Raw genomic sequence first — 13214 nt, 5'->3', positions numbered from 1 at the left:
TGTTTTGCGACATTTCACTTATGTCAAAAAATGGACACATTTTTATTGTGTTTTTTGATCTCAAAAAGTTTATCAAAGGTGCATAATTATCCAATGAAAGTGCCTGAAGAAAAATGTTTAGCCCCATTTGGTTTAAACATATGTTTAAAAGACAGTTGTGATAATTTTAACATTTGAATATTAAATCTCAATTCAATGTCGAACAACCTTTAAAAAAATCAACACTCTGAAAAATTTTATGATTTCAAAAATAATTACCCACATAGAAAAAAGGACGCAAAGATGCGGAGCCCAGACATCGCGCTGTTATGTAACGAGAACATCTGGCTTAACGAATATCTTTCTTTTTTAGACCTGACGGTGAAGTACATTTTGCTGGTTATGTTGTTCAGTTCCTGTTGATTCCATAAGCTCGAGCAGATATCAATGGCCAAATCCATATTTGAAAATGATGCGATTTATTAGTCCACAAAACTCAAGACTTCCAGATCCAGGGAATCCATTACAATTTTATTCAAAGAGGAGGATCACAAACTATTATGTCCGGCAAGAGCTATAAACACGCTTTGGGAGAGAGTCAAAGCAACGTATGAAAATAGAGATGCAATCCTTCTCAACACAACGCACCATTCACCACTAACCCCAAAGGGAATAAGGACGCTTGCTTGAATGGGGATGTTGAAAGCAAAAGTTCTTGAGGAATATCGGACATCCACAATTAAGTATGCATCGATATCCAAGCTAGCGTCAAATGGGATCCCGGAAGTGTGAATCGCCAAGCACGGACGACCATCAAAAACTGCTCACACACCGTCCAGATCATGCTATAAAGCTAACCTGGCAAACAGGATGGCCAGCGCGCTCCTTGTCCCAGACAAAGATAGTTCACAATAGGAAGAAAACACAGTTGTGAAGAAGAGCCACATTCCAAAGCAAATAAAGGGCAAACTTATCTTTGCTACACAGCAAACAACCACCATGACGTTTGGTCTTCCGTCACTTAAGTCACTTTGTCACGCGAATGTTGCAACCGAACCTTTCACGACACAAGCTCCTTCCACAAAGCTTCTATCACAGCAAACAATTCCCGCGAAACGGCCTGGTCAAACGATAATTCTTACAACGAGTATTGAAGAACCAGAGGACTATAATACTGGAAAGAGGAAGGAACCAGAGAAGATCAGAGAAGAACCAGAGACTGAAAGAACGAATATAAGTATTGAGATATGTGAAAGCAAAGATTTGCCCAACCAAGAACACTCCCTTAATAAAGATATGTAAACGATAGATATTTCTTCACGAAAAAGGAAGAGAACTTTTATTCCAATTTGCATAATTTGAGAAAAAGAAATCGTAAGTTCGATTCTTTTGAGAAAAATTATCGTGATTGAATTCGATAGAGTAACTCAAAAATACGTGAAAAATTTCAAGATTTCATGTTTTTGTTAAAAAATGAAATTTCTTTTTATTTTGGATGAAGAAAACAAATTTTGTTTGTATTGAAAATGAATTGAATAGAATTCAGAAATGTATAAATAAATAATTTGTGTAATTATTTTTGAAATCAAACATCTTTTATGTTAAAAATTTCGGTTTGAATATTAGGAAAAAATCATCGATAATCACATAGAAAAGTGAAAACATTGTTAATCAACATTTCTTTTTTCACTTTTTTATTAAAATATTGCCACTGTTATCATTCTTATGCATTTTTCATTTGGATGAGAATGACTTGGAAAATTGAGAAAAACATATTAATAATTAACACCACGAAAAATATGATGATATCACAAATAATCGCCTCAATATTAAATGAAGTTATTCATTTATTATTCGTTGAAACTGAAACATCACAAATAAATTCATTATAATTATTGAAATGAAAAAATGTTGAACAAATATCATTTAAAAAATTGAAATAATCTGTGGAATTTTATGAAGAAATTCTCTATGAAAAAACAATTCCAATAATCATCATTTGAACAATTAATTATTCAAGAAAGTTTTATTTGATGTGTATAAATTTTTTTGAAAAGTTCTTTTTATTTAATTTTCAAATAAAGATAAAATTTCATATTTCGATCAAATTTCCATTCCCACTCACCAAATTTTGCTTCCATTGAAACAAATCCTTGACAACGTTATTTTATCCGTTAAGGCGTGATTTCGTAAGTGAAAACAGAAATTTGATCGAAATATGAAATTATTATTTTATTTGAAAATTAAAATAAAAGAACTTTTCAAAAAAATTTTGTCATGTGGTTATGGATTTATGGCATAGGTGTAACTGTCTACCTTTTGTAATTCTGGATTTTAACTATTAATTTTGTGATGTTTCAAAAGCAAAAATTATTTAAAAACTTTTGTATGGACCGATTTTTCGCAAAAATTTTTGTTTCTTGTGAAAAAACTATTTTTAAAAATGACCCATAAATATGAGTATTTTTTCAAAAAATATATAAAATAAGATAATAATGAAATAAAAAGTGGATAAAAGGTCATTAATTATTACATTGTCCTATTTTAATAATAATAATTTGAGAAATAAAACATAAAAAAAAATAAATTAAAAAATTAAAATATTTTGATCAATCCCACAATTATATTTTTAATATCCAAAAATTTAGAATTTGCTTTCTTTCGCCAAGAATTGAACCCTCGTTTGAGATCATATAACAAATCATATATATAAATGAAGTTTAAAAGTGTGCGATGAATTGTTATCAATATATCGTTCAAATTTTTATGAATTTTGTTAATGAATTTTTAGCTGATCAATTTTGTGCAGTTGTAGGATATTAATGTTATGCCATGTTGATAATGAATATAGAAGAACAAACAAATCGCGTGAAACATTCTTTTTAATTATTAACATTGTTTTATTAAAATTTTTCGCAAAACATATTAAATATCATTTATTTTATTCTGAAAAAAGATAGATATTAAATGATATAGCCGATTTGAGTGAAAATTGAACAAAAATAGCGCAAGGTTAAAAAGAAATGAAGTTCGTTGGGAATATTATTCCACCAAGTTTTAGCAGAACAATCACATCAGTGATCGAATCAAACACTCAAAATGGGGAATTGCATATGAAGAACTGTGCAATAAGCGCGATTGGAGGGAAGCAGAACACGATTGGATTTTCTCTTATCAAATCAATTGGGAAAATAGTTGAATTGGAGTTTGTCACGATTTCAGATGTGAAATCAACCGTTTCGTTATTTTCAATTTCACTTTCCTCATCAAATATTAATGGACTGGAATACAAAGTGAAGCTGTCGAATTGCACACTGGAAGGATTGGAGATTGATGGAAGTGAAGAGGCAGCAGTGTTTGGAGGGAACGTGGGAGTTGGGATGGCGATGAATGGAAGCAAGATAGAAAGGGCATTGTCGGAGAAGAGCAAAGAAGGAGGAGCACTGAAGATAGTACTGAATGAAGGAGGATTTATTGCAATTGAAGAGAGTTCATTAACTGGATGTATTTGCGAGAATGTGAGTGAGGGAGGAAAAGGAGGAGGGATATATTTGGATTGCAGTTTGATCGAAGAAGCATTTCAGCTCTCATCGATATCATTTTCTGGATGCTCAGCAACAGTGGGGAAGAACATGTTTGTGAAGAGTGGGAATCTGGTGAACAGTGTGAATATTGTGCGGTTTGCATTTGATTGCTCAGATTACAGAGAAGATGGGAATGCATTTATTCGAGAAGATGAGAAATATGGAGAAATGGATCTTCGAGTGTTTCTTGTTTCTTTGAAGTGGGTGGAGGTGTCTGTATCGACTGGTGGGCATGACACATTAGGGTGTGGAAGTGGAAAATTACCATGCAAATCACTGAAAAGTGGAATTGACTCTGACATCAAAACTTGTTCGTCTGATGTTCATTGTGGAAAAGAGCATGATTGAAGGAGAGACAAATCTGGAAGAATTGAATTTAAGCTCGAAGAACAGAGATATATGCAAAGTTGAAGTGAAAAAGGGATTGAAAAAAGAAAGGATGCATTGGTGACAACAACTAGAACAGTCTCATTATTGAGAGTGAACTTTGTATTTGATTCGAATTTCATCTCTTCTCATGAATCACTGATATCTCCAGAAGGAGGGATTCTTGAGATAATGAATTGTTCATTCAGTTCAAAACTACTGGTGGAAGGTGAAAATGCTGAATTTGCAAACATTCCATTTTACATTATCAATATGGAAAAAGGAGAATTGCAACTTGATAAATGCACAGCGTCAAATCTTGTGCTTCATGAATCTGCATTGCATCTTTCATCATCACTTTCATCAGTGATTTATTTATTAACGATTTGCAATTCAACAGCTAAATCTTCTCTGATTGAGATTCATGAATGTGGGCAATAAACAATAAAAGATTTCAATACAGAAAATATCACAGTTGAAGGAAATGAAGAATCATTGATATCTTGCTTGTCAATGAAAAAGACAATCCAGTTGACAAATTGCACAATTGGTGGAGTCAATTCACAGATTACAAAAGGTAAATTGATGAAAATGGAAGATTGCACAGATATGAAAATGGACAGTTGCATTTTTGATGGGAGTTCAAATGAAAGAAATGAGCAGACTTTAAATGAGTGAGAGGAGATGTGCAGATGGGATGGATCTATTGTGGATGTTGTGAAGAGTTCTGTGATGATGAAAGATACAACAATCTTGAATTCACCAGATTGTGTAATAACTTTGAGTGGAAGAAGTGTGAAGATTGAGAAGGGAGAATTTTTGATTAATAATCTATTTATTGAAGGATATTCATCATTGAGAAGGAACATCATCTGTTCCGATTCCGGAACATTGAATGTGATGAGTTTGAAAGGAGGAGATGGATTAAAGGATGACTCTTCACTTTGGATGTCGAATGAAGGATGTGAGATAAGCGGGATTGTTTCTGAGAGATTGTCATCCTTCTTCATTCCAGAGTTGGGAATAGTCGAAATAGAAGAGATGGGAGCAGAACTTCTTCTGAGGTTCAAAGGAAAGCTGTTGCTTCCATGCAACATATCGTTCAAGATTGTGAAACAAGTTGTTGATGAAGATGTTGTGGAAAGATATGAATTCAATGAAGAAGGATGCGTATCAGAAAATGAAGTGGATGGAAAAGTCCCCATTGAAACAATAAACAATGCAGGAGAAGAAGCGGAAGTGAGCGTGAGTGTTCTGTTTGGAAAGAAAGAATCTCCTTCATCGACTGATTCATTTATCCTGAAGAACAGAAGTGAGTCTGATCCAAAGAAAGATGAAAAACTCGTTGAAGGAGGAAAAGAAGGAAAATCTTATTGGTTGTTGATCGTGATTGCGCTTGTTGTGATATTGTTGATTGTTCTGATTGGATTTATTTTATTTGTTGTTCGGTGGAAGAAGGCAAAGAATGAAGCAGAAGATCTGAGAGAGATTGTGAATGACAACATCAGAAAGGATCCGAAGGCATTTGAGATGGTGACGATGGAGATGTCACCAGAGGCGCAGTGGAGGAGAGCAGAAAGAGAGGCAGAGAAGAAAAATGAAGAGAGGATGAAGAAGAGAATAAATGGAAAGGAGATGGTGCATTCGGAATCTGAAGAGTATTTGCTGGCCGAGAGTGACTCAACAGAATACATTTTGGGGAGGGACTCCGATAAGATTCCTGATTGGGCATTGGAGAAGGTGGAGAAGATTGAGGAAGAGGAAATTAGAAAACAGACTCCATCACCGTCAATTTCTTCGACATGTTCAACTGATTCAGATTCAACATTTGTTCGAGGGGAGGATCTGTGTCCAACAACCTCATCCATGTCTAATCTAGTGGATGCAATGGCCTGTTCATCACCTCATGAGAAGCTGATTGTGGATCTGAGAGATTCACTGTTCATGTTGTTGCATGGAAGGAACGAGAAGAAGGAGATGCCGATTGGCTCTTTGAAGGAGAGAGAGATGACAGCTGCTCAGATCCTGTTCTGGGTGGCCAACCTTGCTCTCCACTCCTTTGATGAAATGGAAAACCCTCTTTCCTCTCTTTCCACTCTGTGCCCTCACATTGTTCTCTTCTCCGAACACATGGTGATCTGCATTGTGATGCACTCTGACTTCTTGTCAGATGATGATTCAGACTCGTCTTCCATCTCTTCATCAACTGTTGTAACTTCTGCCAGCGATGATGATGATGACTCTCTGCCCTCATCCGCCTTTGAGGATGAAGATAGCTTCAAAAAAGAGTGCCTGAGGTGGAAGGCACCTGAGCTGTTGATCAACAAGAAGATGGGAGCAACAAAGGAATCTGTTGCTTTTTCGATTGGAATGATGCTGTTGGAGTGTCTGACACTCAAAGTTCCGTTTGGGGAGGATTCGACATAAGCAGCGGGGCAGATGATTGTGAATGGGGAGAGATCGAATGTGAAAAAAGTCGATCGGTTTCGACTGAAAGGAATGGTGGGAAAATGTGTTCTGGTTCAGATGCCAGACAGAGTATCATTTTCAGAAATGAAAGGAGAATTTATTTGGTAATCACGTGCGAAGGCAGCAATGCTGATAGTGTCAAATGAGATGTGCTTTGCAGGCAGAAACAGCGAGGCGAGATACGAAAACTGTGTTCGAAGAAGCAGCAGAATAGTGGAGTATGTTCTGATAGATGAGCACAAAGACATTATTGTTGTACGTAATGTGAACAGCACAAACAACAAAAGCGATAGAAATTGAAGACAATTTTGAAATAAATGAAATGTGTATGTGTGAATACATTGATGCATGGATTTTTGCATGTTAATATATGCTTCAAATTTAATTTAAAGGAAATAAAGTTTATTTTTGTTTTGAATTGAAAAAATTGTTTTAAAGGACTAACTCTTGATTTATGAATATATTGAAAAATCTAATTAATTCAATGTTTGAATTGCATTCATTTTTTTTGTTTATGTTGTTTTGTGTTGAAACTGCTTAACAAATTGTGCTGATTATTTTGAAAAGCAGATTTTATTATCATTTTTCCAAAATTCAAATTTCAAAATACATAGACAAACATTAGCTTTTGATTCTCAAAATAAGCCATAATAATTATTTAACTTTTCAAATTTTTGATCATTTTCGAAATTATTCTATCAAACACATGGTTGAGACCGAATTAATAGATAAAGAATTAACTTTCAGTGAGTTTTTGAAGCGATCAAACAACAAAAATCACATGGCTATTGAACTGCTGTCCAAATTTGGGATTATAAAAAAAAATCGAACATGTTGGAAGTGCGAAAAACTGATGGAATTAAGGACGCAAAAAAAAGATTGTGATTACTATATTTACAAATGTTCAAAAAAATAGGGAAAAACTACAGCTGGAATCATAACTCAATTTTTATGGAATTTCACCTTTCACCATTCAAACTAACATCATTGTTGTATCATTTTTGGTATAAACACCCAATAAAGGAAGTCACTTTTAAAACAAAAATATCAAACAAAACTGTTGTGAAATTATTTGAAAAGTTGAGAAGAATATGTTGTTATTTTGAAACATTCGAAATGGAAAAAATAGGAAAAGATCGAATAGTGGAAATAGATGAAACTTTAATTCATAAAAGAAAGAACGGTGTTGGGAGATGCAGAGAACAGCAATGGTTATGGGGGGTTGTTGAGAGAAAAGAAATTGGAAAGCCACAAAAATTGATAGTCGAATTTCTTCCAGATCGAAAAGCAGACACAATATTGTATTTTGTGAAAAAGAACATAGATAAATCATCAACAATTATGTCTGACAAATGGTCAGCATATAACTGCATAAGTGAAAACGGCTTCACCATTGACAGTGTCAATCATTCACTCAATTTTGTCAAACCCGAAAATCCAAAAGTTTACACTCAAACAATAGAAAGTGTGTGGTCTCATCTGAAAAACCACATACCAAAAAGAGGAAGAACTTTTATAAAGACAAAAGAATATGTGTATGAGTTTCAATATCGGTTCAACAATAGACTCACACCGACAGCATACATTAAGGAACTTTCAAAAATCAGTAAGAAAAATTTGGATATTTTCTTGAGAGCTTACAGCGAAAGCGTTGCAAGTTTAAAAAGCATTCTTTTGAAAGAGAGAAAATTCAAATTATCTTCTTATTCGTTAAAGAAAGATGAATTGAGAAAAAGAAATTACTATGAAATGTGTGATGAAAATGAACTTGATGAAATGTTAAAGAAAAAAAGATCATCAAAGCCAATATCAGAAACAAAAGTATCTACAAATTCAAAAAGAAGAAAAATAGATGAGGAAGAAGAGAAAGAAGAGAAAGAAGAGAAAGAAGAGAAAGAAGAGAAAGAAACAGAAACAAAAGATGAAACTGGAGATGATATATACTCATCAGACTCAGATTGCAATACTGCAAGAAAGAAGAAAAAGATAAGATATAGATCATGTGACGGAAGATTTCTGAAAAATAACGATAGCCAACAGTTGAAAACGTTGGAGTTTGAAACTCTTAAGTTTTGCGAAAAAAAAGAGAGAAAAATAGAAGAAATGGAGAAAAAAGAAAAAGAAAAAACAAATGCAATTCTCAATCGAAAAATACTCAGAAGCTTTATAAAATCAACAAATATTGGAACAGAACAGTCTCCAATAAATTTATGAATTTTTATTTCACATCACTATTTATCGCATCACATTTTGATCACTTTGCAATAAGAAAATCCAATTAATACAAATGATGGCATATGAATTTCAAACAAAAACAAAACACAAGTATTGTCAACGTGCCATTTGTAATTATCTCGTTGATTTCACGATTATAATTTAATTCCATTTGAATAACAATATTGAAATAACAATCAGATTGATTATTTTCACAAGACAACATTTTTCACGCATTCAAACTCTCAAACGATAATCATGTGGCTATGTCAGAAAAACAAATGATATATCAAATTCTCCCAATAATCATCATCATCCAATATTAACAGTTTAATGTTATGGTACATCTTTTTTTCTATCATCATGCATTTCACATCATCTCTCATTCCCTTCCTCTTTCGCAGCGAAAAACGTGACACATCAACTCTAGTCCCTTCACAATACAATCCTGATAGTTCGCAACCATTCTTTCATTCAATGTTCTTTTCACAACCAGAAACTCTGTTCAATTCACTATCCTTTCAAATCCTTTGCAGATTCTGTCCTGTGCAGCTTTGCCTCTTCTGTTTCAGATCCAATGCATATTCGAGCTTCCGTTTATATCAATGAAACAAATATCTCAAAAACACTCCTTGAATTAATGTTGCACAAATTCACTCCAATTTAATTCACTTGAATTGACAAAGAACAGCTTTTTTAAATATGTTTTCCCCTTATATTGCTAATATTTCCAATCATAATTTTCCTCATCCTCAGCCCCACATTCATTTGCTCGCACCCTTCCAGAATAGGTGGGACAAATCTGCCTCTTTAATCAATCACATAACATTTCTCCAGATTCGACAAACGCATATTGTGCAATTTTCTTATCCAACAAAGAACAAAAACAAATTTTTCCACTTAATAATTCAATCAATCCCACAATGCAGATAGTTGAAATTTCCATCTTTCGAAATTGAAACGCAAATATCTCTTCACAAAATCTCCTATTAAAATCTGTGCTTTCCAAATCCGCATTCTTTCACTTTCTAATGTAATTATCCACAAATATAACCCACTTCCGCTTCAATAGAGCAGAAATCGTCTTCTCACTTCCTCAAGAATGCTTGAACTTCATGCTTCCTTTCCTCACAGAGTGAATTCATTTCGCTCCACTCCTGCATCTCAATACGTCATTCTCTTCTCCTTTCAGCACAATTCTCATCGCAACCACTTCTTTGTTCCTCTGATTCACAATGCATTCCACATTCAATCCTTCGACAATCAAACTCAGATGCACAGACAACATCACATTCTCAAATGATACTCTTCCAGAAGAGCGATTCTGTTTATCCTTAATCCCCCTTTGCATTTACATAATCCTGTGTTCGACAATCTTGCTCCATCCCAACTCAAATCCCACATTCGACTCATTCACTTTCCCGGCTTCTGTTCACAGAACCATGCTTTCAACAATTCAAAAGTTATGAAGAAGTCTCATCTCAGACATCTTTGCACTCAGACATTCACCGCTCTTCTTTCTGTTTCGTATTTATTTCTCTTCAGCTAACATAAGAAAGCAACATCTCCATCAAACTTCATGACAGGAAGAAGTTAATCCGTTGAATTCCTTTCAGACTTGTTGTTATCTTCTTTTCCTCAGCTCAGCCTTGTTCTTCTTATCGTCATCCACAAACTCCATCTCAAATTGTTTTTGAATTTATGTTTCACGCAAATTCGCACAAATCGCATGCACATTTAATCCTTTTTCCCAATTCTATTCCACATAAGCACTCATCACTCCAACCAACACAAGCTTTCTCAGTTTACTTCTATTATGATCAAACAAATCTATTTTTCTTTTTCTATGCTTTCATTGTCCAAAAACCTTTCAAATTTGATGTTAACAACAACTCCTCATATAATTCGCATTTTGTTTCTTCTTTTTCATCATCATCCTCATTTTTTTTCCTATTTCTATAACCTGTCTATTACAACTATTCCGTCTGTCTTCACATACTCCACTACGAGAAATCCCTGCTCCACTCTTCCTTCATACCACCTTTATAATTCCGACTTCGCCAAACTCAATCTCTCTCACAAAAACACTCTCCTTCTCCATCTCTCATCCGTTCGCTATCCATACGCAATCATTAGCCACCAAAAATTTACTTCCTTCCTCGATTTCCTCCCAACAAAACTTTTTGTTAACAATAATGAAAACCCCAACGCTCTTTCCAGCAACTACTTTTTCTCTTGCTATGCTGTCAGCAGAACAGCAAGCTTATAAACCGCAAGCCTTGCCTCTCCTTTATTTCCACATCTTCTCACATCAAATCCGCTCGATGAAATAAATATCTCGAATGAGCTGAATGGAACGAGGAACATGAACAAATCTTTGTTTGAATGAAAGTTATCACTTCCCACAAATAAATTTCCATCATTAATCATTGATGAGTAATCATATCTGAATGCCACAGTCGTAACAGAAGAATTAAAATCCTTTCCTAAAATGAACAAGTTCTTTCCAATGGCCGCATTGTTATTCTTAAAAGTTACGTCAGCATCAAAAACAAATGGGTATTCAATCAAACAATTTTGACAATCCTAATATAAAAATCCTCCTTTTCCATTGTTTGAAGAAAGTGAACAAAATGATGCATTTGTTGATTTTATTTCCAGTTTTTCATTCCCTTGCAATGTCACTTTTTCAACGCCTCCTTCTTCACCGCTGCCCTTGTTCACAATATTTGAAAAGTTGTTGCTCTCAAATAAAACAGAAGAAGCCATCACCAATGGTGATTCGACAAACGAACAATCCGACAAACTGCATCCCTTCAATGTGCAACTTCCACTTGTTGTTGTTATCAATGAGAATTGAATAATATCTGTTGATCGGATCTCAAATAAACAGTTTTCGAGTTGAAGATCTCCACTCGATGAGATCAAAGAATTCAAACTTGGTGTGAATTGATTTGGAATCTGCAGCTTCAAAGATAATAAGCCTAGTGAAGCAGTTGATGAAATCACAGTTGTCGCAGAATCCCCATTGGTTTTTTCATAAAATTGAACAGTCTTATATTGTTCTTCATCTCCCTTATTCACACATCCTTCTATCACAAGTGCATCTGTAAAGGAATAAATATTCTCAATTGTCCCTTCATCCTTCACATTCACCTTCCTTTCTCCTTCTGTCCCACTTCTGTCAATGTGGTCAATTCCACTTTTCAGTGATTTGCATGGTAATTTTCCACTTCCACACCCTAATGTGTCATGCCCACCAGTCGATACAGACACCTCCACCCACTTCAAAGAAACAAGAAACACTCGAAGATCCATTTCTCCATATTTCTCATCTTCTCGAATAAATGCATTCCCATCTTCTCTGTAATCTGAGCAATCAAATGCAAACCGCACAATATTCACACTGTTCACCAGATTCCCACTCTTCACAAACATGTTCTTCCCCACTGTTGCTGAGCATCCAGAAAATGATATCGATGAGAGCTGAAATGCTTCTTCGATCAAACTGCAATCCAAATATATCCCTCCTCCTTTTCCTCCCTCACTCACATTCTCGCAAATACATCCAGTTAATGAACTCTCTTCAATTGCAATAAATCCTCCTTCATTCAGTACTATCTTCAGTGCTCCTCCTTCTTTGCTCTTCTCCGACAATGCCCTTTCTATCTTGCTTCCATTCATCGCCATCCCAACTCCCACGTTCCCTCCAAACACTGCTGCCTCTTCACTTCCATCAATCTCCAATCCTTCCAGTGTGCAATTCGACAGCTTCACTTTGTATTCCAGTCCATTAATATTTGATGAGGAAAGTGAAATTGAAAATAACGAAACGGTTGATTTCACATCTGAAATCGTGACAAACTCCAATTCAACTATTTTCCCAATTGATTTGATAAGAGAAAATCCAATCGTGTTCTGCTTCCCTCCAATCGCGCTTATTGCACAGTTCTTCATATGCAATTCCCCATTTTGAGTGTTTGATTCGATCACTGATGTGATTGTTCTGCTAAAACTTGGTGGAATAATATTCCCAACGAACTTCATTTCTTTTTAACCTTGCGCTATTTTTGTTCAATTTTCACTCAAATCGGCTATATCATTTAATATCTATCTTTTTCAGAATAAAATAAATGATATTTAATATGTTTTGCGAAAAATTTTAATAAAACAATGTTAATAATTAAAAAGAATGTTTCACGCGATTTGTTTGTTCTTCTATATTCATTATCAACATGGCATAACATTAATATCCTACAACTGCACAAAATTGATCAGCTAAAAATTCATTAACAAAATTCATAAAAATTTGAACGATATATTGATAACAATTCATCGCACACTTTTAAACTTCATTTATATATATGATTTGTTATATGATCTCAAACGAGGGTTCAATTCTTGGCGAAAGAAAGCAAATTCTAAATTTTTGGATATTAAAAATATAATTGTGGGATTGATCAAAATATTTTAATTTTTTAATTTATTTTTTTTTTATGTTTTATTTCTCAAATTATTATTATTAAAATAGGACAATGTAATAATTAATGACCTTTTATCCACTTTTTATTTCATTATTATCTTATTTTATATATTTTTTGA

At 34.2% G+C, this 13214-nt stretch overlaps 3 protein-coding genes across 3 annotated transcripts; 2 read left to right on the top strand and 1 right to left on the bottom strand.

The window, feature by feature from the left end:
• Nucleotides 1-2927: 2927 nt before the first annotated feature.
• On the top strand, nucleotides 2928-3911 carry MONOS_17365 (uncharacterized protein; the record flags this gene model as incomplete). The annotated part of the gene is made up of 1 exon (XM_067870278.1): nucleotides 2928-3911. The coding sequence occupies exon 1, from the start codon at nucleotides 3003-3005 to the stop codon at nucleotides 3909-3911; it is 909 nt and encodes a 302-aa protein (XP_067730226.1). The 5' UTR covers nucleotides 2928-3002.
• Nucleotides 3912-4613: 702 nt separating this feature from the next.
• On the top strand, nucleotides 4614-6964 carry MONOS_12611 (uncharacterized protein; the record flags this gene model as incomplete). Its single annotated transcript, XM_067865245.1, has 1 exon — nucleotides 4614-6964. One exon carries the CDS (start codon nucleotides 4614-4616, stop codon nucleotides 6354-6356), a length of 1743 nt encoding a protein of 580 aa, XP_067730225.1. The 3' UTR covers nucleotides 6357-6964.
• A 3619-nt stretch (nucleotides 6965-10583) lies between these two features.
• On the bottom strand, nucleotides 10584-13062 carry MONOS_17364 (uncharacterized protein). The gene is made up of 2 exons (XM_067870277.1): nucleotides 12956-13062; nucleotides 10584-12890 (listed from the first exon to the last, which is right to left on the bottom strand). The coding sequence occupies exon 2, from the start codon at nucleotides 12657-12659 to the stop codon at nucleotides 11199-11201; it is 1461 nt and encodes a 486-aa protein (XP_067730224.1). The 5' UTR covers nucleotides 12660-12890; nucleotides 12956-13062; the 3' UTR covers nucleotides 10584-11198.
• Nucleotides 13063-13214: the final 152 nt, after the last annotated feature.

The sequence above is a fragment of the Monocercomonoides exilis genome (assembly GCF_001643675.1).
Source record: "Monocercomonoides exilis strain PA203 chromosome Unknown scaffold14-1859848, whole genome shotgun sequence".
NCBI classification, from domain to species: domain Eukaryota; phylum Preaxostyla; order Oxymonadida; family Polymastigidae; genus Monocercomonoides; species Monocercomonoides exilis.
Note: the sequence above shows the minus strand (reverse complement) of the source record. Positions and strands in the feature narration are given on the sequence as shown.